Genomic DNA, 26,126 nt, shown 5'->3' on the forward strand with positions numbered 1-26,126 from the left:
ATAGAAAAAAAAATCTCTGAAAAGAGCCAAAGGACATCAGTCGTCGTACTGATTGTAATTATTCCTACGGAATTGTCCATTGAGCTAATTTTATGACATTAAACATGGAATAAAATAGTGATAATAATAATAATAATAACAGCACTAGTTAAATAATAGTCCTGTTTAGTGAGTTGTCATAATACAAATGGCATCACTCAATACATGAGGTAGTGGCCACTCATCATTGTCATCATTTATATTTTACTCTCGTTCAATCGTACTCATTAACATAAATAATTTAGAGCAAATCTTTGCATTTTAAATCCTATGTACAGCATTTTACTTTGAAAGAAATATGTCGTCTTCTTATATGTTCAATTTAAAAATCGACGGTCACGTATGTGTGTGATATGGAAGCGTCAAAAGGTGGAAAAGAACAAAAAAAAAGTATTATTATTTTTTGGAAACAATTTTTCAATCATTCACGTAAAATTCATCCAATATGATCCGACCCAAAGCAGCAGCGGGAAGCCAAAGCCAAGGCGTCAAAACGGCACCGAAAGTCGTCCAACAATCAAAGCGGCAGATGATGATTGCTCCTAATATTGCTGCAAGCTGCAGGCTGCTCATTCTTCTCATCATATTGAGCTCATCATTCACTCCAATTTTGCTCTCTAACTCAATCCCAATCAGAAATATTATGGAGCAAAATTGTCTACGTACATATTATATTTTGTCGCTGAAAAACACGCGTGTCCAATTTTGGAAAAAAAGTTTCATTTTCACACTAAAGCGATGTCTGTAACGCGGAAACGCCATTCGCGTTCACGTAAAGATTTTTAGAGAATATTGAAAAAAATGGACACAAGCGTTTTTCACAAGACAGCGACAACACTCGCTTTTCTTTGTTTTTGAATGAAGTAGCCTGAAAAATGTTGGATGTCGTAGTTGTCGATTTGTGTTGTGTTGGCAGAAAATGGTAAACCTCGGCAAAATCCTTCCACGACCTCTTTCCTTCCACAAAAAACCCTTTTTTTAAATTCATCATTTGAAAGTTGGCAAGTTGATCGGACGTGTTTAAAGCAAACCAGCAGCACGAGGCCAAATTGAAGACGACGAACGCTAATGCTAAGGCTAAAGCGGCAAAAGGGCATCAAAAGTAAGCAACAAAGACTTGCCTTGAACACGAAGCCAGCATCCGCACCAGAACCGCAACCGCCGGCCCAACACATCAACAACAAAGTGGAGGCGGAGTCACGCGTCGTCGTCATGGCAACCTTTCCCGGCCGCCATTTTGTCCGCTCAAAGTACTTTTGGGGCTTTGCGACCGCTCGCTCCGCCAAACACTTTTTCACTGTCGCCTCACACGGGATAGCCGTCCGTCCGTCCGTCCGTGTGTGTGTGCTGATCTTTTGTTCTTTTCATTTTTTTTCCCCCCACCTTTCACACACACACACACACATGCGCAGACACACACACGCACACACACACACACACCCTGACCTCGTCGTCTGTGCTCCAGCAGCCGCCATCTTGTTTCATTAGACCGTGTGTGTGTGTGTGTGTGTGTGTGTGTGTGTGTGTGTGTGTGTGTGTTGTCTATTGTGTCGGGCCGTCGGGGGGCGATTGGCACAGCTGCGAGTGGGCCCAGGCGACGCTTTCTCGTTAGGCGAGCCGCGGCCAGAAAAGTCGGCGCAGTACAAGAAGGAAGTCACTAAAAAACCCGGCACTTTTGAAGATCAAGGGCAGCATTTTTACAAGGAAAATATCCCAACAACAAAATATCTCATTTATCATCTCCTCTGGGGACCGATGAAGGATATCTTGTGTTGGGAAAACAAAAGTTGTTGTATGAGGAAAACGGTTCAATTTTGATTGACAGCTTTTAAAAAATGTTGCAATAGCATTTGCAAGAAATAGGCCAGATTTTGCTCCACTTTAAGATAATGTTTTGTTTTTATGAGGAAAAGTGGTCATATAAGAATAAGGTTTTTATTTTTGCAACCAAAAAAATGTCGGAATGGACTGACAAAGAGTCATTAAAGGTGTCATATGCGGCCATCCATTAAAAAATACGGAATTTACAAAAAAAGTCATCATCTCCAAAAACTTTGGACTATTGCAAGCGAAGATGTAAGTCTCGATCTTAGAAGAAAAAAAAGTCATCATATGGACATAAATGACAGAATATGTCATTTACAAAAGTAAATCAGAATTCAGTCACACACTCATGTAATATGACAAAGTGTGTGTGTGTGTGTGTGACGGCAGGCAGACTTTGTTTGAAAAGTTTTCTCCGTCTGTTTGCTACGTTTGTTTTCTGTTGCGTGTGCGTTGAGACGGTTGCCGTGGAAATGTGCGCCTCGTGCCACACAAACCGACATTGGAAAGAAAACAAGGGAGAAGAGAAGACAAAGAAGGTTGTGAGCGCGTGGCAACACGCCTGCGCAATGTGGTGACCATGTCGCAGGTCGCGGGTGATGCGCACCATTGGGTCATCGCTCGCAACGTCCGCGTGAGCGCTCCGACGATCACGATGTCCGCAAACGGATTGACCGGAAATCCGAACAAACAGATTTTTTTTTTGTCCGTCCTGACTGATTGCTGCCGACGAGCGACCGACAGCTGTCGCTGCGACAACGCGAGCCAGCTAAGACTGTTTTGGGAAAGAGTTGAAGTTCCATTACAGATGTTTGATGAGCAGGGGTTTTTTTCGTTGTGGTTGTCCTAGTGGTTAGCACATCTGTCTTGCAACCCTACAAGTTGTGGGCTTAATTCCGGGCTCAGATTCTTGCGTCTACATACAACCTGACATGGACCAGCGACCGGTCCATTGTTTTTCTCAAATTTTGTCAAACCTTTGCCTGTGGTGTGCCTCAAGGTTCTGTTCTGGAGACCCCTTTGCTGATCTCAAAACTCATGAGAACCTTCTGGAAAAAAACGCTCTCATTATCAAAATCCGAACCTTCAGCTAGCAGCTAACCGCTAACAGGCCGGCGCGTGCCAGAAGCCACAAACGTCTTTCGAAGCGCCAGAAGCAAATGTGTGTGTGTCCACTGGAGCTTGTGCCGCGCTCCGCTTGGAACTGGACGGAGCAATCGGCAAGATGAAGCAAAAGTCCAAACGTGGAAGACGGGCGGCAGCGGGAAGCCATTCGGACACTCCAAGCGGACCATCAAGGGGAAGTCGTTTTATGCAAATGAGGGCGTCCAATTGAGAACATGTGCTTCTCATCCCGAATCATGCCTCATCAGGCAGCTGATGCTAATGCTAATGGTTCCACTTTGATCTTTGCTCATCAAGGGAGACATCCGGCAACTTTATACAACACCGTGCGTTGAAGCGAGCGCATTATTCCGCTTCGGACGACATTACGGACACTCTAGGACGTTGTAGGAGCTCGCGCAGCATCGCGGTCCGTTGTCATACCTTGTAGAATCCCGCGGCATAAACATCACAGTACACGGTAGGGTCTTCTGGACATTGTACAACATTGTGGACAGGAGTTGAGAGCACATTGAAGAACACCATCATACTGTACATTCTAGAACATTGTTGTATGTCGTAGAGCGTTAGTCAGGCAGTGCGGTAGTGTTTGAATAATTGCACATAAGTTATCCCATATTTACTCTTAGAAGTGCTTGTCAGGTATTTAATCAGCCAGTTGTTGCTCCACGAAAAAGTCAGCAGAGATCTCAAAGCAAAATGGGGTCAACGTGGCGAGAGGCCAAAGCTCGACGTTTCCAAACGAAAGAGGTTGTGGCCAGAGTTGAAGAAACGAGCGTCTGAGGAGCCACACTGTTGGCCGGCAGCCAGAAAGACCATTAGCCACGTTAGCCCTGTTAGCGTAGCGTAGCGTAGCGTAGCGTAGCCTTCCGACTGCATTCCGCCCCTTCAAACGTTCATGTTTTGCGAGCGCCATCATGAAAACATGAGGGTCCACGGTCCAATGGAAAGATCCGCACGGACGTCATGTGACCGCAAAGCAGACGAAAGCGGACCCGGCAAAAAGGCCTCCCCTATGACGCTTTCGGCTTTTTCTCCCCTAGTCACACACTCACATCAACCCTGAAACTAAACATGTCACAACTTGACACCTTCAAACATTGACCTAACTCTTTCTTTATGTGAGCACGTTCACTCGCGTAGCTAACGTCAAACGGCAGTTCTTATTGTTAGAACCCCTTCTGTTGTTTTTCACGGCATTTGTTGGCTTCTTAGCACGTTTGTTAGAATGGCGTCGTCGCAGTTTAAGCCTCGTTTAAGAGCCTCTTCCTCGGAATAAGGAATCGTTTGTCTTGCAGCATGAATTGCGTCCAACGCGAGCTGAAGACGTTTGCCTCTGAAGGGGTTTGGTTCAAGCCCAAATGGAAAAGTCTCCGCCGATCGGGGAAAGCTTCAGCCTCCAACGATCCGCTTTATCCTGTTTCTGCAGAAGGCTGCGCTTGCTCATAAGTGACTGCTTCTGATTCTGCCTCTAACTGAAGACGACTGTGCGAGACGTGCACGGTGAATGACGTGGAAATGGAATCTCATTTTCCCCTCAACCGTGCACTTGACGAGGATTGAAGAAAGAGACTTTCTGTTTCGGGACTTTGCACAGCTCGGCCGTTTTTCTGGTCGGATGAGGACAAGGTGAAATGGCGCTTTGATGCTTTTGTAATGGCACATTTTGCTTCCTCCTGGAAACTTGGAAAAGACGACGAGACCGTTTTTCAGTGAGTTCCAGTTGTGTCCTTGACAATAAGAAGATGTCGTTCCCGCATTGATATTTCCGTGAGCATGCTAACTCGCATTTTTTAATGATTTTTTTATTAGCGTAGCGAGCACAACGTTGTGAAGAGCGGCCCGTTGGTTTATTGGCATGCTCGTTAACGTAACGTGTTTATTTTGGAGTCAGCCAGTCCACCCTCAAGCGTCTCCAAAAACGCTGCTGCTGCGGACCGCCTAACTGGAGCTCATAGGGGAAGCACAGAACCCCGATTCTGGCCTCCCCGTACGTGTTCAGATTCTTTTACTTGTTGTTATGGTCTGGCCCCACTTTACCTGTCTGAGCTCCCCCACGCCGACGCAGCTGCCACCACGCCGCCTTTGGTCAGCGGAGCGGACGCTACCGCAGCTACGAAGCGGATCCTCAGAGGGGTTCGAGGCCTTTCCCGTGGGCGCTGCCTCCCTTTTGGAGCGAGGTCCCGCTCAACGTTAGGCGCTCGTCAAAACGAAGGCATTTGTCCTCTTTGGCTTTCGACTCTGCAGTGTTTGGCGTTTTGATGCGGTGAGTTCATTGTCGGAGCCGTCCGTCTACGTTTTTGAGATGTTTGAGGGACAGCCGTGGTTGTTTTTCAAGTGCTCCAGAAACGAACGACATTTCTAAACAGAAAATGAAGTTCAAATGATTAGCTTGTTAACCAGCATCACTAACCCAGTGTGCTCGTCACGTTTAGCATGTTCACTTGTATAGCTGGCGCGTGCCTATTAGCATTTGTTATGTTTGTCGGCATGTTTCTTACTTTTCTAGCCTAGCTAACGTGATATTGAGTCGCCCTTTTGTTGGAATACTACTTCTGTAAGAAGGTCGCATTTAGCCTCGCTAGCATCATGTTGTCCCAATTTTGCCCCTTCCTGACCAAGGACCATGAACGCTGAACTATTTTGTGCCTTCCAAGATTCTCCTGTGAGATGATCCTTCTGTCTGGGGTGTGCGAGGAGTGGATTTGTCCCAAGAGTCGGCTCTGAAACGGCTTGGGCCGCAATCTGAAATACCAAATATGTTGTTCAGTATTGCAAGCAAAGCAAAAATCTTCAGTAATGGAGCTCATCAAAGAGGCGTCCTCCTGACTGAGCAAGTAAGGCGCGGCCGCATATCAAAACAAACCCGTCCTACCCAATGTCATATTTTGTGTGGCAGACAGCAAGAAGTCTTTCCCGATGCAAGTCGGCCATTTTTGCAACACTCGGGAAACATGGGCGCAGCGTGTCAGGCCTTCAAAATAAAAGCGTGGCAGTCAAGTAGCACTTTTGACACACCCCAAACACAAAGCGCGACGGAGCTCACGAGCGGACGAGCGGCCGGCGCAGCTGCGGGCAGTTTTATTGAACGTGTCCACCGAGCTTTTCCACCGTCCCTCTCTCTCTCTCTCTCTCTCTCTCTCTCTCTCTCTGTGTTTGTTTGTTTGTTTGCCACGGTGGCATTTTTCTGTGAAAACCGGTCCCAACAGCAGCATCATGTTCTTCTGCGGCGGGTCCTCTTGGATGTCGCCGCCTTCTTGCCATGCTGCTGCCGCTGCTCCTTCTTCTTTTTCTTCTTCTTTGTTCCTTTCTGTCGAGGTGCGACTGGATCGTAGCGCAGTTTGCATGTTTGTGCTGCTCTGCGTTGAGATTGTCGGAGCAGACGCTAGCGCCGAAACGCTTCGATGCCAGATTTGTTCTTTTCCTTCATGTGTGGGCTCCGTCGCGGATTTGAAAAAAAAAAAAAGCAAAAATCTTTGAAGATGTGAAAAATCCTTTTGCGTGTAGCGTACCTTAGTCGCGAATGCTATAGAAGATGTCTGCCTAATGATGGGGGTCCGGTGGCGTGTCCGGGGTGTGTGTGTGTGTGCGTGGGGGGGGTGTCGGGGGCGTCCTTCCAACAACAGCGGGTGTCGGCGATCGCGCCGTCCGAGCGCCGGGATGATTGTCAAATGATTGTGGAAGCTGCGACCTGTTTGCTTAACCTCGTCACCCGCCCCCCGAGGAGAGGTCGCGGCCGCGTCCTCCTCTTCCTCCTCCCCCTCCTCGACCATCCTCCTCCTCCTTCTTCCTCTTGTCCTCCGCTCGCTTCCCACGCCGCGTCGTTACCTCGATTACATCACACGTCATCAAGCACGACGGGGATTTATCTGGGCCGGCCCGCTTCTGTTACGCCAGATGTACGCCGCACGCACGCACGCACGCGCGCGCGCGAAATCCCCATGTGCACATTCTCTCCCCAAAAGTGCCTGTGTCAACTTTGAAGACGCCGCTAACGACTTGCTGCGTGCTAACGGGGGGCGGGGCCAAAGCAACAGACAGCATTTCCTTACAAATTCAGCATGAAATAAAAAAAAATTTAAAAAAACTAAAAATCATTTGCCACTTTGTCCTTTGTAAAGCAAAAATAAACAAACCACAATGATACTTTTTGGATGTGTTTTTGAAAACGTGCCGTTGTGAATTTCTAAAATAACAATTGAAGGCAAACGTCAGTGAAAGGAAGTGAACGGAGCGTGTGTGCGACTTTGATGGCGGCGTTGTTGTTGCTGTCTTGCGGAATCTTCTTGAACAGGAAATAGTCAGCAGCGTTTTTTTGTTTTTTGTTTTTTTGTATGAGCACTTTCAGGTTGACCATTGACCTTCCCGATCAGCGATTAACAGTCACGCACGCACTTCCTGCGCCGAGGCCGGCGATTGGCTGCCGATTGTGGGCCGCCTTGCGCTGATTGGCTGTGGCGTCGTCTTGTGGGCGGGGCCCGAGGGCAGCCGCTCACGCGGCCGTTTGTCGCCAAGTTTGCTCGTCTTGTGACGGCTCACTGACCAATCAGCTCGTCTGTCCACTTTAGTGTCTTTGGCTCCTTGTTGTCGTCCGTCCATCATTTTCCTTCTTTTTTTCTCCTTCACTTCTCCTTTTGGTCATCTTGTCCCGTCTGTCCGCTGTTCCTACTATTTGTCGTCTGTCTCTCTTCCTTCCTTCCTCCCTCCTAATCCCTCTCTCCTCACCACGTCTGCCTCTCTTTTTGTCCGTCCGTCCGTCCGTTTTTGTCTCTCTGTCCCTCTCCCTTTTTCAAGTCTTGCTCGCCGATTGTGTCCTTGCGCTCGTCATTTCTGCCTTTTTCTTTCGGCTCCTCCGTCTCGGTGTCGTCAATTGCTTCTCGTCTCTTGTTTGTCTCCTTGTCTGTCCTCGTGTTTTTCTCCCGTTTCTCGTTCCCGTTTGCCTTTTTTTGCACTTGTATCCAACCCGCTTGTGAACTTATTCTTGTCTTCTCCGTCCTGTTTTCTTCTTGACCTTTTTTGTTTCCTCTCCTCTTGTTTGTCTTCTCCTGTCTGCCCTTTTGGTGTGTCTGCCTTGTTTATGGTCTCGCGCGTTGACTTTCATTTTGTCTCCGTGTCCGTCCCCCGCCCCGCGAGGCTCGCCTTGACTTGGGGGTTTCATTTGTTGTGGGACTGAGCTCGCAGCTCGAGTTGGCAAGTGCCGGCCCTCAACTCCTACGTCAGTTCACTCGTAAGCGGCGCCGCCGCTAACGCGTTGCTCCGAATAGGCGCATTTTCTTTCCTGTCAAGTGATCAGACCGCAGTGACTTTTCCAATACGGCACAGTGGAACTTTGTCCAAAGTCATTACTCCCACGTGAAGGTCACATCAGACTGTGCGAAGGTGGCACATGAAGTTGCATTCAACCGCCTGCAGCATGCGACAACGACAAAGAATTGACAAGACTTCAATGAACTTCTCGGCCACCGTGCCTGCCTCACGCACGTATTCTATTGCCAAACAAATTGTTCATGAACAAATACGGGGGGGGGGGGGGGGAGACACCTGTTCCTAACACGCTGGTACGCACTATAGTCACCAAACGAAATTATAGAGCATATATGAAAGGGAAGTGCACCGTGATGGTATTGAAATTCCGATTCCCGCCGGAGGGAGTGACATGCTTGTTTTCGGCACCTTGACGCATGGCATGTCCACAAACGGCGAAGGAGGAAGGAGGGGCAGTCGCGCTTTCGAGCTGCACATGCGGTCACTAGAAAAATATCCAGGTTTGTTGCGCGCTCTGTGCTGTTGACAAAGTGTTATCTAGCTTCAACAACCGCACGTCCAACAACCAAAAAAAGGCAGCTTGCAGTGCCGTATGCATTCAAGCTTCAAGAGAAAGTCACGCCAGACTGTGTGACTGCAGGACACGTCCCCAAATGTGATTTTAGAAACAAGCTACATTCTAAATGTTGAGTTTTGCCATGGCAAATATGTCAAGTTAAAAAAAGACTGCCTGCATTTCAGATTTATTTGAAAAAGTAGCTTCGGTGACAGACTGTCTTTTTTTTTTTTTTTTTTTTTTCAAACAAGTAGCTCATTTATGGGAATAAGTCACAAAGGTTCATTATTTCATTCGAAAAATACTTTGTTCTTAAATGTCACAGTTAAAAATGCAATCAAGTGTCATTTTGACCTTAAGCGGAACTGTTCCAGTCATTTATAATCTAACAGCAGCTACTTTTAAGATCAAGTCTTTCGTTAACAAAGTGACTTCATCAAGCGAGCCCCCAGTAAAGTAACAAGTCGACTTTTTCAATGTAACCGTGGCAACGCTGCTGCTAAGGCGAGCTGGCGCTCGCTTTGCTTTGCTTTCCGTCTTTTTCCTTCTCGTCCAAAGTGAAAGTTTGCATATTGTTTTTTCCGCCGGCTCAAGCGTCTCCTGCCCGCGCTGCTGCCCTTTGACCTCGTGGCCCGTAAAGCCAAGACGTTTCCCTTTTGGGGGCCCGGGGGGGGGCGTCTCCTCACTGGGCTCCTTTGAAGCAAGACAAGGAGCTGTCGATCGCAGCTTAAGTACTTCCTGCGCTGGCGGGAAAAAAAAAGACCACAAGTAAACGAGGCCAGCGTAACGCCGACGTGCCGTGTTGGGTCGCGCGGACCGGCCAATGGGACGGCGGCGCTCAATCAAAGTGAAAAAAGCCAAGATGGCGGCGCTCAGCGTAATCGAAGCGGACGCGGCGGCAGCGATCCGTGCACGACGATTAGCGTTGTCACGGAAGGCCGCCGAGCTCGGCCGGGACGCATGCGCGCTCGGGTCTCCGCCCAGGAAGGTGGCCGTGCCCCCGGCCCCCGCCCCCCGCCGACCCAACCGCGCTCGCACGCGCCACGTTGCCTGGACCCTGCACGCGATCTTCGGCGGCGGGCGGGGGAGACGAGCGAGCTCACAGGCCAACAATCGGCCCACGAGACCGTCGCTCCACCAATCGGGCCAAAGGCAGACTTGACCTCGTCCACGTCTTTTTTTTTTTTTCGCTCTCTCTCTCTCTCTCTCTTTTCGTCTTGTTTGAAAATTGCCAAGCGCCGTTTAGCGCCGCGCCACCTAAAAACAAACCGTCCAGCGTTGCGGGTCGGCGGCCATGACAAAACTCATCAACTGTGGCGAAGTCAAAAGTGCCAACGTGGACACCACAACATGGCGCCGCTCGACATCCCGTTGTTTTTTTTGTCCTCTTCATATTCGATTGAATTTTCTTTTTAATCCACCCCGCGACGCGCATCGAACGCGTCAAAAATGCATTCATTTTAAAGACTTGATGCAATGTGGGGTTTTTTTTGGTTTTGGTGTGATGACGTGTTTTTGTGTTTTTTTTTAGTGTGATGGTATGTACCGGTATATTTGTTCTTCTCTTCCCAAATGAACGAAACTGACGTTTAATGGCCATAATAAGAAGAAATCATCTGATTAAATATCATCAACAGTTATTGCAGTTGAAAAATTTGTTGACAAATTTGAAAAGAGACATTTCTAGCAAACCGTCAAATTCAGTCATTTTATTGAATGTGTGTGTGTGTGTGTGTGTGTGTGTGTGTCTAAAATGGTAATCATTCTAGATGAAGTATTTCTTATTTTTAAATGTTCCTAGTCATACTTATAATTTGCCTTCAATGTTTATAAAGTGTTTTTTATTGAACTACTTGCATATTAATTGCGCTTCTCCAAATATTTGCCATTGCAATCAGCAAAACTGTATCAAATAATATAATTTGTAAAATAATAATATCAAATAATACAAAATGCGTGCATTTCCTTTTTAGCCAAACGAAGAAATGGATCCTTGCAAATAAAAGGCAAAGCCGTATTGTCCAAATTTGAAAAATAAACACATATTTGCATTTTTTAAGCATTGATCGAGAATTGTAATACACTAAAAACGTTGATGTGGATTGAAAGCGCATTCAAATAATCTCTTTTTTTTTTTCAAATGCCCATACGCATTTTGAAGAATAGGAATCTACTTTTTCTCTGCTGTTCTATGTCGAGCTGATTGTGTGAGTCGTCGAACACATTTTGAAATGAAGAATTTGTCTTGATTCGATTCGATGGGATGCTGTTCCTTTGAAAATCTCCTCGCCAAGCATTTCAAAGCTAAAATAAAACCACACACGGCAACAAAAGTTGTCCTCGTCCTCCGCGTCCCGGACGCCATGACGGGAAGTGACGCGTGTGTGTTTTCTCTTGCTGTCGTTGTTTCGGGGAGTTTTGAGAGCTTGCCAAGGATTTGTCACTATTCCCAAAGTGCCCCACTTTCACAATCTAATTCCCAAACTGAAGAGCTGTTCCTCCCGACATTTCACCATCTTTGAGCAATTCCCCTCACTTTCAGATTGTCAGCGCTTTGAACACCAATTGCATGCTGCGCTTCCTGACTGACAGCAAGTCAAAGTTGCTTTCGGTTCAGTTTTGTTGGCGCAAGAGCCTTGCGAGCGAGCGGGGGCCGGGATTATCTGACAGGGAGTGGACGGACGGACGGACGGACACCTGCCGAGCTTTGATTAGTCGCACCGGGATTAAAGGAGGACACGTCGGCGGGCGGGCTGACGCGCACGTCGTCCTGCGCTCCTGAGCCAGGCCGCAAGACCTGAAAGCGTTGCCGTCCTCAACAACTCCACAAACGCCGCAAACAACCTTCTCGGCTGCCTTATCGCAACCGTCAAACACGCATGTCTGCTCGTCCGCAAACAGCATTTCAGCACTTCCAATCTACATGACAATATATTACGCTGCCTTACATTCCTCTGGTATTTCATTACATCCTGCTACAGTATATTGTATTGGGTACATAGATATGCACACACCCACCAATCTGTGTGTGTTTGTACTTACTCCATTGTGAGGACCGGAATGAGTTTTTATATATACATACATACATATATACATACATACATACATATATATATATATATATATATATATATATATATATGTAAATATATATGTATGTATATATGTATGCGAGCGTGTGTGTGTGCAGTTAGCGCTTGATAGCCGTAGGTTAGCATCGTCACCAACAGACGAGTCCATTTTCTGTGACAAAAAAACAGCAAAATGTCGTAAGAGTCATTACATTTATTACTTTGAATTACATTTGATTACATTCCATTATGTGATGACGTAACATTTTATATTACATGACATCATGTGTTTTTTTTTCTGTTGTATTACATTAAATGGCATTTCATTCAAGCATATTGAACAAAAAAGACATTGAATTGCATGACTTGATGTTGTTTTTGTGACAAGATTCTTGAGCGGCTCAGAGTTTTCTTCAAGTCTTTCAAGTTGTGCTCAGTTGACCTTTCAACTTCCTGGTCAATTTGTAAGGAGGTCAGGGTGCGGCTGAACTCTGAACTCTCACCCCTCCCCAAAAACAACACCCCCCCCCCCCTCCAGATCGAAAGACTCGCTGACGACGACGATGACCGAAGAGGAAAACCAACAAGCGGACTTTGTTTTGTCTTTGAATTTTTTGCTCTGGCTCCGGTTCGCGGCTGGCCACCGCTTCTTACCTTTATGCGACAACCAGTCCGTCGTTTGTCAAGATGCGCCCTAACAAGGGCGACCAATCCCTTGACTGTCAAAATGTGCCCGGACAAATAAACTAAACGTCGCGTATGGACACAGAGGCGCATGGTGTGTCTGAGTGACAGTGTGTAAAGGTAGCCTCCTGCAGGGGACGGCGGCGGTCCAAAGGTAGCGTTGCCTTCACATGTCAGGCCTGCAGGGCGGCGCCACACGGTCCTGACACACAACAAGTCAGCCGAACGACACCAAATGGCGTCCCGCCCTCGTCCCGATACCGCCGCCGTAGATCCGCGCAACGGGCGGCCCCCGGCCCCCGGCCCCCGGCCCCGGCAAGCACCTTCGGGACTTTTTGGCCAGGTTGTTCAGTTGAGGGGGTGCCTGAGGAATGGAGGAAAAGTGTGCCCGGTGCCCGTTGCCAACGACAATGGACGATGTGCAAAGTTGCGGGAACTAACCAGGGGTCCGCTTGATGAGCCACGCAATCAAGTTAGTGTCGTGTAAGTGCGGTGACTTGCGAGCAACCGTCTGCTTTCGGGCCTGCTACAGATGTGTTCTTTGCCTTGAGGCCGTTGGTTGATGGACAAGTGCAGAGAAGGTCGGGAGGAGCTGCACTGTGTCTTTGTCCATGCCGAGACAAGCTACCCAGAGCGGAAGCGTGCTACAGAGATGAGGACGTCTGGAGTGGCACAGGACAGTAGTGAGGTGGAGGTGGGACGGCGTCAGGGATCCGCTCTAAGCCCCTTCCGCTTTGCAGGAGAGACGGATAGCTGTCCACAGCAACGGCGAGGGGTGAGCAAAGTGGCGCGCGGGCCGTCGGGCGCTAGAAGCGTCTTTGCTAGGACGAAGGCAGCGCTGAGGAGAAGGCACGCGATAGATTTGGATGCAAACGATGACAACGGGACCAAAGGACCAGAATAATCGCTTGTCCCAAAAAGTGCCGCTGCCGCTGCCGCTGCCGCTGCCGCTGCCGCTGCCGCTGCCGCCGCTGCTGCTGGCGCAACTTTTCGGTTCACCACAGCGAGTCTCCGTCATCATTTGTTCAATTAGGTGAATTTTGGACTGCGTCAATGTCATCATCATCCACTCAAAAAAAACCACGTTTTTTTTGAATTGCTTGAACACTTGCAAAAAGCAATGTTTTTTTTTTTTTTTTTGAAGGAATTTTCTGACTTGATTTGGCATTCTATTCTTGCGCTCTGCTTTGACTCGCGTTTGTGTCGGAATGCAAAGTGCTCTTGTTGTTGCTCGCACAAAATAACTGGCAAAAATATTTGACACATTTCCATAGGTGGCCGGCCGGGGTGCGCCGAATCCGACCAAAGTTGTCATTTGCCCTTACATATTCGTATAGAAGCTTCCGCATTATTTTCAAACGGCTGCTGTCGCGTGAACGGAAGTCGGCCATGGAGGGCCCGCCTGTTTTTTTTTAAAGGTGTTTCCGCCTGTACAAAAGTGTCCAACTTGACTGTTATGCACTTTTTCTGTTTGGTCTGTCTGTTTGGTGGAAAATGTTCATATTTTCAATTTGTTCTTGGCCATCTACGTGCGGCGAAATATAAATGTTATTTTTATTTTATTTTATTTCCAAATCATCCAAGAGAGACCAGTGATCCAAATGGAGTTCCAAAGTCGAAGAAGTCCGACAGTGGCGTCGCAACATTTGCCTTCCCAGTCTTTTTGTGCCGTTGCTGCTTTTTTCCCGGCAAAACAAATGCTTTTGCATTGCTCGTGTGGCACTCGGCCCCAAGAAAGGACTTGAGTTAGCGCACCCGCTGCGTTTGCAAATGAACGGGAGGCAGCGCCGAGGAGTGCTGTGAGGCGTCGGTGCTCGTTTCCAAACAGCCAAAGTGTCCACCCAAAAGAGTCCAAGTGAACAAACGGTCTGTAAAGGTTGCGTCTTATCAACTTGAACTTTCTCGCTTTCTCTGCCGACGGCAAGTTGAAAAAAAACCTTGTTGCGTTTCAACGCCGCGCTTCCCGAAGGAGCGCGTGAGCCGCGTTGACCCTTGCTGGCCTCTTCTCTTTTTCTCGAGCCTCTTCCGAGCGGCCTCCGTCGACGAGCCGCTTCCGATGCCTTTTTGCAAACCTTCCCGCGTCAAGCGTCGGCTTGCTCTCGTTGCTCAGCGGGAAGCGGCTGACCTTCGCTAGCCACCTTCGGCTAGCTTAGCGCAAGTAGGCGTCGTTAGCAAAAACTGTCATCGTTAAACAAGAGTCAAGACGAGTGTGGAAAAGTGGCGGGTGCACCTCGTCCGACTCGTCTGGACAGCCTCGTTGCGAGAAAAAACTTTTCTACGTGTGCCACGAGGCAAAGCAACTGTGAACAAAATGCAAAGCCGCGTCGTTGTTTTTCGCCAGCAAAAATGCTGCGTGAGGAGCTCCAACATGGGAACATTCGTATTGACCTTCCTCTAGTGGTGGCGGCGGCTTGAAAAACGGTCAGCCAAAGGTTTTGCTTTTCAAAATGACTTTTCAAGCACGCAGGCGACTTGAGCAATTTTCAAAGTGAGGCGCGCACGGCTCCCTCGCGCCGCGTCATTGATGTCCTCCTCTGCCGCGTTTGCTTGGTGCAAACGCGGCCCCGATGCCGGATTGCGAGAAAATCGGCGTTTGGATTGAAATCTGTTGACAAAAACCGATCATTGGATTTGTCCCTAGAATGCTGCGGGCCAAGTTGCAAAGGCGGAAAGCGCACGGACGCCTCCCTCGGCCCCACGTGAGCTGGCCGCGTCGTCTCGGACTGCGTGAATTTTGCAAAATGACAATTGCCGCAAATTTGCCGATTTGCAAGCGGCCTAGCGCGCAACCTCAACTCATGTCGGCCGACTTCAACCGGCCAACTGCGCTTAGCCTCCGTCCACACGTCCAAACGGGAACACGCGATGTCATCAAAGACACAAACTCTCCTCCTAATTATTCCAAAAAGATCAGGAAAATTCTTTTTTGTATTTGTTTTGTTTTTTGGGGGGGCCTTCAATGTTTCAAGATCATTTATCTGCATTGACATTTTCATATGTGACTGCTGATGCTGCTTTCAAGTCGTATTACTGTTGATGTACAAAACAATGAAATAAAACAAACGTCTCAAGTGAATTTTTTCTTCTGTTTTGCCATTCAGAAATAAAAAACATGGAGTTGTCCTCAACACAATCCAATGCCAGTCACTCATTGCTTCCAAAGCAACCAACACATTTTGGATTAGGATGCCTTGTGTGTGGGGGGGGGGTGCGTGCGTGTGTGTGTGTGTGTGTGTGTGTGCGTGTGTGTGTGTGCGCGCGCGTGTGTGTGTGCGTGTGCGTGTGTGTGTGTGGCCTGCACTTATTTTCTTGACAGCATTGAGTATCGTTAGTATTTCTCTGAATGATCATAGCAGTCCTTCTACAAAATGATGAGTTGAATGTTTTTGATCGAATAGCTGTTCATTTCGTCGTGAATCAATAACAACGACGTCCGCAGGTCAGGAAAATGCGAATCGCTTCTGAAGGGTTGCTCATTGAAAAGCCGCATCATAACAATCATTTCCGATGCACTCGTATAAAAAACGTTTGCAAACGTCTTTAAACATCCAAAAGTGACAAACATCATGTTTTTTGTTTGTGTTTTCTATTCCACTAAATATGATTTGATATTGGTGTGATCGGGATTTAAATATCATCGCAAATTGTAGTTAAGAAGGAAGCCTAAAAATAGGTAAAACAATATGGAATATAAAATAGCTTTTAATTCTACTTTGTTAGCAGACAAAATGGCGTCTTTAATTCATCTCAAATCGGATGTTGGACAGGCAAGCGACTCAGCCGAGCAGTTCAACACAGCAAAAGGGAACCGAAGACAATTGTCAAAAGCAACAAAAAAAAATCAAAAAAAATCTCATTCGAAGTCAAATCAGTGGCACTGAAAATACAAATTGACCAGCAACACACACACACACACACACAATGTGCACTACATTTGAAAGATTTTTTTTTAAGAAAGAACGGATGTATATTGTGCTGTCCTGAATTTTGAAAGGAAATGTTAGTACGGAGAAATTTGATATTTGTTCTTGGAACACGTAGAGACCTCGCAAAAAAAATAAAATCATCACTCATAAATCAGACGATAATAAATAACAGATGATCAATGCACCAATCAGACAATCACTGTAGTTGTTCCTTTTTAATCAAGTTCAGTTTGTCCAGAGGAAAAAAAAAATAGAAAGGAAACATGAAGAAAAAAAAAACATCACACAGAAAAGTTAACCCAACCACAAAAGTGCCAAGAAAAAAATTAAAAGGATGGACAAAAAAAAATGATCTGAGATTGTGCTGCGTTCCAATAAACAAATCGAACATATTGATCGTCACATTGTGCTTTTGACTTCAGTTCATCAATTTGGAATTTCAGTTCCACCCAAAAGTTGTAACCACATTAAAAAAAATAAAAGCCTTCAAATGAAAAGTGGCTTGATGATTTGGTTTGGTTTGGTTTGCATGTGCAGGCCAACTCAAACCTCTTCATTTTCTTCCTTTTCACATTTTGGCTCGCAAACACGACCACAAACTTCTTCAGGAAATGTTTCGCTAAATAAGCCAATAAACGCACAACATCTGTTTTTTTTTTTTTTGGGGGGGGGGGGGGGGGGGACAAGTCAATCAAACGTTAGCAGTAGTTCAAGTGTTTAAAAAAAAAAAAAAAAAAAGCAAACCACCAACTTCTTGTCAATGCACATTTGAAAACTAACAACGACAAATTGAACACAAACAATTTCCAACACATGAAACTCCTCAAAACTAGCACAACCAAGTGGCAACCCAGTGACGTTTCCATGGCAACGCGGCCATGTCGGGTCATGAGATGAGGTTGTGTGTGTGTGTGTGTGTGTGTGTGTGTGTGTGATGCTCAGGTAAAAAATAGTCAGTGATTAAAGTTAATAATTTATATCTTTTTACATATATATCTTTTATTTCAGCTGCCATCAGTGAACATGCGCGCTCACACACTCACACAGACACGCACAACCACACACACACACACACACGCATTGCGTATTCAAGACAACCTAAGACAGTTTTTCTTTTGCATATTTTCCACGCGTGATGAGTTTTATTTTGAACTTATGAATTCCGTAAATTAGAAATTATTATTATTATTATTTGAGGCATGTTGACCTGAGAATTAAAAAAAAAAAAAGATTGTTCTGCTCTTTCAACCCCTGATTGTCTTCGCACATTTAAGGCTTTTTTTTCTGAGTGTTATTATGAATAATAATGTTGGGGGGGAAAATTCCTGGCCCAAAGTTGATTGTCTGCTGCAAATCATGTGAATAAATAATAAATGTTTGTCCGCATCATCATCACACGCACAATTGAGACATTTTAAATACAATAAATACAAAAGGTACTCATAAATAAGAAAGACGTGGATATAAATATACTTTAGTGTTTTTGTTGTTGTTGTGCAACACAACTTTGTCCCTTTTTCAGCGCAACAAAATGTTCCAAATCAATCACTGGGGGGGGGGGGGGCACAATTAAGTTCCGTGTCGTATATACTTTAAAATATAGATTTATAGCTTCTTCTTTTTTTTGTGCGGCCCCTGCAGGTGGTGAACAAAGAAGTGAGGAAGGAGGACGTTTGACTTTCAGTTTATGAAGGCGTTGGGGGCGACCCTCTTTTGGTGGCCCAACACAGCCGGGAAGGCCGCCGCCGCCGTCACGCCCGACTGCGAGAAGGCCGCCGCCGCCGCCGCCGCCGCCGAGCTGCTCCTGAGCGAGTCCGACAGCAGCGGGTGCGAGTGCGGGTGCGGGTGCGAGTGCGAGTGCGAGTGCGGGGGGCTGCCGCCGCCGCCGCCGCCGCCGCCGCTGCCGCCGCCGCTGCTCGATAGCGCCCCGAAGCCGGCCGCGCCCTGCTGCAAGTGCGGCGGGCCCTGCTGGCTCCCGGATGAGACGAAGTAGCCGGCCGCCGCGGCCGCCGCCGCCGCCGCCGCCGCCGCCGCCGCCGCCCCCGGAGCCTGAGCCGACAGTAGGCCGACGCCGTACGAGTTGCTCAGGCCGCCCTGCAGCACGGAGCGGCCCAGGTCGCCGTTGGCCAGCTGCTCGACACCCGGCAGCAGCGAGCCGTAGCCGGCCGCCTGGCCCAGGAAGCCGGCGGGAGAGGCCCCGTTGTAGTGCGGGTGCGGGTGCGGGTGCTGGTGCTGGTGCGGGTGCTGGTGCGAGTGCGGATGCGGATGCGCGTGCGGGTGGTGCAGGGAGAGGAAGGGCGAGATCTGCCAGTAAAGCGGGTTGGCCGGCCGCTCGCCGACGCCGACGCCGACGCCGACGCCGACGCCGACGCCGCCCAGGCCGAGCGGGGCGAAGCGCAGGCCGCGCTTGATGGCCAGCTTGCCGCGCGACGTGGCCGAGCGCCGGCGCAGCTTGCCGGTGGTGCCGCCGATGAAGACGTCGTCGCTGCTGGGGTCCAGCATCCAGTAGTTGCCCTTGCCCGGGTCGTCGTAGTGGCGCGGCACCTTGACGAAGCACTTGTTGAGCGACAGGTTGTGGCGGATGGAGTTCTGCCAGCCCTGCTTGTGCTCGCGGTAGAAGGGGAAGTTCTTCATGATGAACTCGTAGATGCCGTTGAGCGTGAGCCGCTTCTCGGGGCTCTGGCGGATGGCCATCATGATGAGCGCGTTGTACGAGAACGGAGGCTTGTCGTACTTGCCGTTCTTCGCCGCGGACGACGCGCCGCCGCCGCCGCCGCCGCCGCCGCCGTCCTCCTCGCCGCCCTCCAGCGGCGCCTTGTCCGGCTCCGAGCCCCCCGCCTCCGTCCCCGCCCCCGCCCCCGCCCCCGTCCCCGTCCCCGTCCCCGCCGCACCCTCCGGCGACTTCCCCGCGTCCGAGCCCGGCGAAAGAGGCTCGTGCAGCGGCGTGCCGGAGGCGCAAGAGTCGCCGCGGGCCTCGCACTTCGTGGACGGCAGCAGGAGGCTTTTGATGCTGAACGACGACGAACATCGCACCGGCTCCTTGGCCTCCTCCATGCCGCCCCCCCGCCCCCCCCAAAAAAAAAAAAATCCAACAAACAAAAAGTTTGCAGCGGCGAGGCGAGCTCCGCGAGCCCGCTTTTACGCACCGCCGCAACAACAAAAGTGGCGTCCCGTCCAGTCCCGTCCCGTCCCGTCCTTTGCTGTCCTGGCGGGAAACTACTGAGTGACAGCCACGGGAGAAAGGCGCGCGACGGGATGAGAGAAAGAAACCGAGAGAGAGAGAGAGAGAGAGAGAGAGAGAGAGAGAGAGAGAGAGAGCGCGCGCGCGCGCACGAGAGGGAGAGAAATGAGTAATTAAGGAGGAGCTTCAGCAGCACCAACAACAACAACTTGTCTTTTCTTCTTTGGCTTTTTCTTGCTCTTTGCATCTCCTGGCGCACCCCCCTAAAAGTCCAACATGCATGACGTCGACGGGGCCGCGCTTCTACGTAAAGCGCGTGCACGTCGGCCGGCTTTGTTTTCTCAAGCACAATCATCATGTGGGCAAACACCGCGCGTGCGCGACGCCTGTGCGCTCATGCGTGTGTTTGGGTGGGGTGGGGGCAACACACACGGACGCACAAACATCACACACGCACACACACGCGACGCAAGTCGCTGCCGCGACGTCGGCGCCTCCTCTCGGCAGTAGCTGGTACTGCAGCTCATTTTCGTCTGCATATGTTGACACTCCACAAGAATGGTTTTTCCCCGTGTAAAATCAGACCCGATGTTTTTGCTCCCAGGTACACTGAGCCCCACACCCTAATATTCATTCGTTCGTGTTTACGGATTCACTTATTTTCATCTTCATCCCCCATGCTTCGCAGTATTTTTCACAATGCCAATATATACATTTTTTCATTAGAAAAAAGAAAAAAAAACGTAACCAAAATGTATTTGGTCTAGGAAAAAAAAGCATTCCAAAAAATGCAAAAGAATAATGTTAATATGACAAAAAAAAAGTTTAAATTATTTTAAAAAGCAAATTAGCGGGCGATTGGGTCCACCCCAAATTGTAAGAGGTGTTTTTTTTTCATGGCAGTTATCGTGAGCGTCCCTTATGATGACTGCAGGTCACGTCTTGACATGGGCGGCGGCGGCCTCACCTCGATTTAGTTTCAGGCTCGCTTTAAAACAATTCATTTGTTCATCTTTCATCCATCGTTTCTGCACCTTGCACACGTTTGCTCGTCATCGCTGTTTGTTTGCACTCGCTGCACATTGTGTATGACAACAGCGCTCAAATCCAGATTAGACACACACACACACACGCACACACAGAGGTCACCGTGTGGTGTATTAAATCTCTGCTGTGTGTGTGTGTGTGTGTTTTATGTGTGTGTGCGTGACAGATGGTGTTTCTGTTGAACTGGACGTGAGCCGCCAACAAAAGCTTCGTTTGGAGCCCGTTCGCAAGTATGATATCACACACGCGCACGCACACACGTGTGCGCAATGACTAACCCTCTCGTGCACAGTTGGAGTTGAGCAGCTGAAATGATTGTTTGGCAATGAGCTCCTCGGCCGTCTTGTGACTCGAGCCTTCCTGAAGCCGATGACGGTAAGTCATGGATACAGTAAGAGTATCCAAACGTGAGGCGTCGTAGGTGAGGGAAGCCAACAGAAAGGTCCACTCGGCTCCTTGAATTTCCATTTGGATACGAGACATTGAAGATTGCCTGGAGAAACTGCGCTTCGCTTGCTTGCCTTTGGTGGCCCAAACCACAAGAAGCTTGTCGCGCGCACTTTGGCGCCATCTTTGGCGTAGAAGGACCGATCTTGGAGGCCCGCTTCAGCGGAGTCGCTTTTTCCACCAGCTGCTGTTTCCAAAACACGGGCACGTGAAGACACCCCTGGCGGAAGCGTCCGCTCCCGAGTCCACGTCGGGGCCCTCCGCGTAGGCCGGGACCTCCAGGGACCTCCAGGGACCTCCAGGGGCCTCCAGGGACCTCCAGGGGCCTCCGGGGACCTCCAGGGACCTCCAGGGGCCTCCAGGGGCCTCCAGGGACCTCCAGGCACCTCCAGGGCCTCGCCGTGACAGATTCTTCTCCTGAGCGCACGACATTCATGAGCGAAGGAAAAGATCGCAAAAATTCAAAGACGACCCCCCGCACCCCCCAAAAATATTTAGCATTCCCCATATTCTGCCTTTCAAACCCAAAACATTCCACAAATGATCAGCCCAAAGTAGTTGAGAGTCCCGTTAAATCGGAAAAAAATGCCTTGATAAAAGACAAGCGGCGTTCACAAGCCCGCCAAATTTGGAGAAGGTAAAAAAGTACAGCGAGTGTGGCTTTGACAGCCTGAAAAATCAAGCCGCTGTCTCCACTCTCAAACAAGGATTTGTTCACCTGAGCGAATGGAAAGTCTGCACGGTGAGCACAGAGCCAAGCTAGTCTTGCCAATCCGCGTCGTTTCCGTCCACTCCGAGACTGAAGAGAGGCCGAATAACTCGGCAGGCCGGAAAAGTCTGCGATTCTCCGCGCGGTCGTTTCACCGAGGGGAATTGACGGTGTTGTTTGTGTCGAGACAAATTCTCTTAGCTTGTTTCGGCCGTCACCTGGTTGATGCCAAAACGGGTCGAGAATTCCTCAAAGCAAGTTTCAGCGTTTGCCGCCGCTCTCGCCTCGGACACTCGGCAAACTACGTATCCGTAGGGCGATTGAGACGGCCTTCGGGTGTCATCGAGCCGCGGCTGGGCGCTAGCGTTGCCGTTAGCCCGAAAGGTCGGCTGAAGCTTGGCGGCCCGCGACAATTGGCCCGCAGCTGCGTCACGGTTGAAGGCGCGGCGGCGTTTCAAGTGGGCGCTACAAGGTCCCCAAATGAGCAGAGGTGGATTTGAGAGCTCGGTCACTCTACAAATTCAGCTCGGCAATCACGTAACGGGGAAGCCTGACCTATTCAAAGTCCACCTTTCGCAGACTGAAGTTTGCCGTAGGCCGCCGCTCGGGCGAAGCCGCTGCGATGCCCTCGCAGGGGGGAAAGGAGAGCTTTCTGTTTTGCAGACGTGACAAAACAAAAGGCTTACCTTTGTCATGAAATTCGGCCCTTCTCATAATTCCCTTGGAAACTTTCCAATTTCCCCAAATGTGCCAGCATCACTTGCTGTGGAAACTTCCCACAAACTTTGTGGAACCGTATCCAACGTTTTGGACCCCTTTGCAACTGTCCTTCTTGACAACTTTGAGCTTTTGACATGAGATTGCTTGCAAACGTCGCCCTTGTGACGCTGAGTGAAAGCAACGCGTCCGCCTGGCGGGGTCCCGAGGTCGCGCCTTCATCGTCTGCTTCTTGCATGTCCTGCGCAGAGGTCACCAAATTCTTGGAAAACTTTGCATGACGAGACGTGACAGCCGGCGTGACGTGAGGCGGCCTCTCAAGCATACGTCGCCGCCGCCGCCGCCGCCGCCTCCGCTTTAAAGGTCGTGCGCCGGTGCTCGTCTCAGAGGATGGACGGACGGACGGGCGGGCGGCCGGACGGACGGTCGGGCGGCCGGCCGGATGGACGGACGGACGGACGGATGTCGACAGAGGACCAATGGACGCCAGGTAAGAAGCGGGCGTGTCTGCGTCCTGTTTCAAAGCAACGCTTATCAAATCCGACAGCATCGTCGCACACGACGATCCTGATCGTGTGCGCTCGTGACGACTTACTGTCAAAGTCAATTGAGGAACCCGCTGGTGCAAATGACTTGATTATTTTTCCAGATTTCACAAACTCAAAGCGAGTCGGAAATGTCCACGCGAGCGTGAAACTTTGAAATGAGCTCGGTAGCGTCTTCAGAAATATTGTGAAAGTTTGGAGCCAAGCCAGTTTCAATTAGCGCCATGAAATTTGGTAGACACGTCCATCGTGAGTAGACCCACCCAAAAAATAAAAGCCCCTTGAAGTTATGTCTGAAAAGACTCGAGAAACCTTGCAGTTGCGTGGCTTAGAACAAAGTCGGACGCCGCCTGCTAGCGACCGCAGGAATGTGTTTCGGCCCCGAAAGCTTTTTTTTTTTTTTTGTGCAACATGAAATTTGGTAGACGTGTCTGTCGTAGGAAAAAAGTCAAGTGTCAAGAAGTCAAACCGGCAAAACCGTTGTTGTGTGAAGCTGCCATCTGAGTGCAACTCCCACAGCCAGTTGGACTTGGCGCCATCCCATCCGCACGGGCCCCAAACGGCCCAGGAAGTCCAAGTCGGGCTTCCGCTTTGCTTTCAAGCTCGCGTTTTCACATTTCCGAGGATCCTCATGTAGACAAAGTTGTCCAAAAGATTTTGGGTGCCGGCTACCAAAGTGGATTCACGAGTGCCGGGCAGATAAAGGCACTAATCGGTATTATCGGCGGCGGCGGCCTTTATTTGATCAAAATCTGATGGCTGATCATCAATTTAAAACTGTGAAAACTTCCAGCAACTGTTGATTCCAATTTTCAGTTGACTTTGTAAGACTGACCCCCTTGAACAGTGCACTTTTTGTTTTGGTTTGATTTCAAAGCAAAGACAAGTGACATTTCTGTCATTTTGACATTTTGGAGGACTTTATTTGCGGTAAAAAAAAACAATCCTATTGAGCTCCTCTTTAAGTTGTCATGAAACTTTTGAAGACTTTTGTCAGAACTTTACAACAAAGTTGTACGTATATATGCCAACAAAATAGTAAAAAACAACATGATGCAAATCTGTTCAAGAAACATATGCTTAAGGACGCTTTGACTAAGTGAAGAGTTCAACTTTTTTTTCCCCATTTTGACGCCATTATTTTCCTTCTTGCTGGAAACGGACGGAATATCGTCTCTAAATATCGGTCGTCGGCCTCCTTGACTACGAATAATCGGCATCGGCCCCGAAAGAAACCTATGTAGTGTCGAGTGTGGAGTTGTCCTGACTGCGCGTGGCCTGAGCGCAGCAGCGCCTTTTGATGACTCGCCATCAAACCGGAAACTCCGTCAAAGTCCGTCAAAGCTTTTGTGCGCCACGCTGCGTCCTCAAGGAAGTTCCGACTCTGGGATTTCCCGTCCCACTCTATCTCCTCTCGTCAAGCGCTCCCGCTCGCCGGTGAGGGCCCGTTGGTTCTTCTTCTTCGTCGTCGTCTTCTTTACATTGTTGTTGCAGCGCCGGCTGACGTTACGTGAAAAAAAGGTCAAACTAAGTCAGGCTGATTCGTCGCCCGCTTTGAGGTCATGCCGAGTTTAGGGCTAATAATAGAACTGTATGTTCCAGGACAACCCCCCCCCCACCCCCACCCCCTCCCCGCTCCGTGTTAGGCCCCACCCACAGCACGCCACACACTTGCAACATGCCACCCCCCGCCGGGCTTTTCCCACACACACACGCGCGCGCACGCTGCACGGCGGCGTCGTCAACAGAGTGTGCAGGGGGGGAGGAAACGTCAGGTTGAGTCGCCACTAGCGCCACTGGCGCACAAGCGTCCGTTACAAATCAAAACATTCGCTCGATTCATTCTGGGATGTTTACCGCGCGCGCGCGCGCGTACGCACGCGCACACACGCGCCCGCGTGTCGAGGTGCTCACACACTGACCTACATTGATGGAAGTGCGCTTTGACTGCTTGCGAATGAGCGTCTCTCCCGGTGGTGGCGGAGCAAGTACTTGAGTCAAGTCCCGAGTAGTTCAAGGGAAGCCCTCATTGAAAGAGCAGCTCCTCTGTTTCCACTCAAAAGTTGTATGTCAAGTACTTGATTTGAACGCTAACATAATAATGCATTCTCATTTTAGTTGTGTCATATTTGTATTATTTCCAGTGTCATTAAGTGCTATGGACTTTATGAACTCAAAACCTATGAAGTGGCTGTGCTCAATTGTTTTGTTAATTTGGGGGGATTCAAAAAAAATGGAATAAATACCCCAACCGATTCTTTAAGAGGGAGTACAAAGGAATAAATCACATCCACGACAACCGTGGTTTTGCCTTAGGAAGTCCACTTAGCTTGATGCTAACAAACACTGAAAAACCACATAGACGAGCTAATGAATAGCATCGATGATGCGGTCTAAACCTTTGAGAATCCCAATATGTCGTAATCTGTGGATTTTATCTCGGTTGTTGGCAGCAGGTGCGTTAGTTGTACCTTCTGCCACCTACTGGAAGAGCACGTCATTGCTCCGCCTGTCACAATACGTCGCTGGCATCGATAGATTGTCAATAAATGCCTTTTTTTTTTTCTCCCCGGCCAATTTTGCGTGTAATCTGATCATTTCCCACGGCAGAATCGCTGACCTCATTTTGCCTTCATAAGTGATGACGTGGCTGTTGCTGCAGTGGCACTGGCCGTAACCCACGGCAACAGTGGCAACACGCCACGCTCGGAAAGGGATCCGCCCCTCGTGCTACGTCGTCGTCGTCGTCGCCAGCTGGACGCGCTCGCTCTTTGGAGTGATTGGCTTTATTCAAGCAGCTTCAACTCGACACAATCTGATATGTCGACGCAATCGGATTAAGTCCCGCGGGGACGATTTTGACCGGGAACGAGAGCGCGGCGCCCGACGCCTCGTTCGCACGCGTCACGTCTCGTGTGCGCGCGTTGGCGGGCGGCCACGCAGACGCAGACGCAGAGGCAGACGCAGAGGCAGACGCAGAGGCAGACGCA

General features: G+C 49.2%; 2 protein-coding genes and 1 long non-coding RNA gene across 4 annotated transcripts in view; 1 reads left to right on the forward strand and 2 right to left on the reverse strand.

Annotated features, from left to right (window-relative positions):
* LOC147140279 (uncharacterized) overlaps window positions 1–1,380 on the reverse strand; it is a 5,851-nt gene extending 4,471 nt beyond the window's left edge. Inside the window, exon 1 of the long non-coding RNA XR_015088551.1 lies at window positions 1,161–1,380. This is a non-coding gene — a long non-coding RNA (uncharacterized LOC147140279). The remainder of the gene's footprint in view (window positions 1–1,160) is intronic.
* acyp2 (acylphosphatase 2, muscle type) overlaps window positions 1–26,126 on the forward strand; it is a 37,909-nt gene that overhangs the window by 5,783 nt on the left and 6,000 nt on the right. The window contains exons 2-4 of one of the 2 annotated variants that reach the window (XM_086044344.1): window positions 18,132–18,317; window positions 20,885–20,948; window positions 22,841–23,081. In XM_086044344.1, the coding sequence (XP_085900470.1) occupies window positions 22,982–23,081 (100 nt within the window). In that variant the 5' untranslated portion in view covers window positions 18,132–18,317; window positions 20,885–20,948; window positions 22,841–22,981. Of the gene's footprint in view, window positions 1–18,131; window positions 18,318–20,884; window positions 23,082–26,126 lie in introns of both variants that reach the window. The other variant, XM_086044345.1, reaches the window with a different exon arrangement.
* On the reverse strand, window positions 16,691–19,939 carry foxg1b (forkhead box G1b). The gene has a single exon (XM_086044342.1). It carries the CDS (start codon window positions 19,542–19,544, stop codon window positions 18,171–18,173), a length of 1,374 nt encoding a protein of 457 aa, XP_085900468.1. The 5' UTR covers window positions 19,545–19,939; the 3' UTR covers window positions 16,691–18,170.

Source organism: Filicampus tigris, chromosome 11 (assembly GCF_054856515.1).
Source record: "Filicampus tigris isolate MCC_2025a chromosome 11, RoL_Ftig_1.0, whole genome shotgun sequence".
In the NCBI taxonomy this organism is placed as follows: Eukaryota; Metazoa; Chordata; class Actinopteri; order Syngnathiformes; family Syngnathidae; genus Filicampus; species Filicampus tigris.

What these genes read in the sequence shown, in the direction of transcription:
- foxg1b (XM_086044342.1), bottom strand. Translation starts at nt 19,544, where the DNA reads ATGGAGGAGGCCAAGGAGCCGGTGCGATGTTCGTCGTCGTTCAGCATC.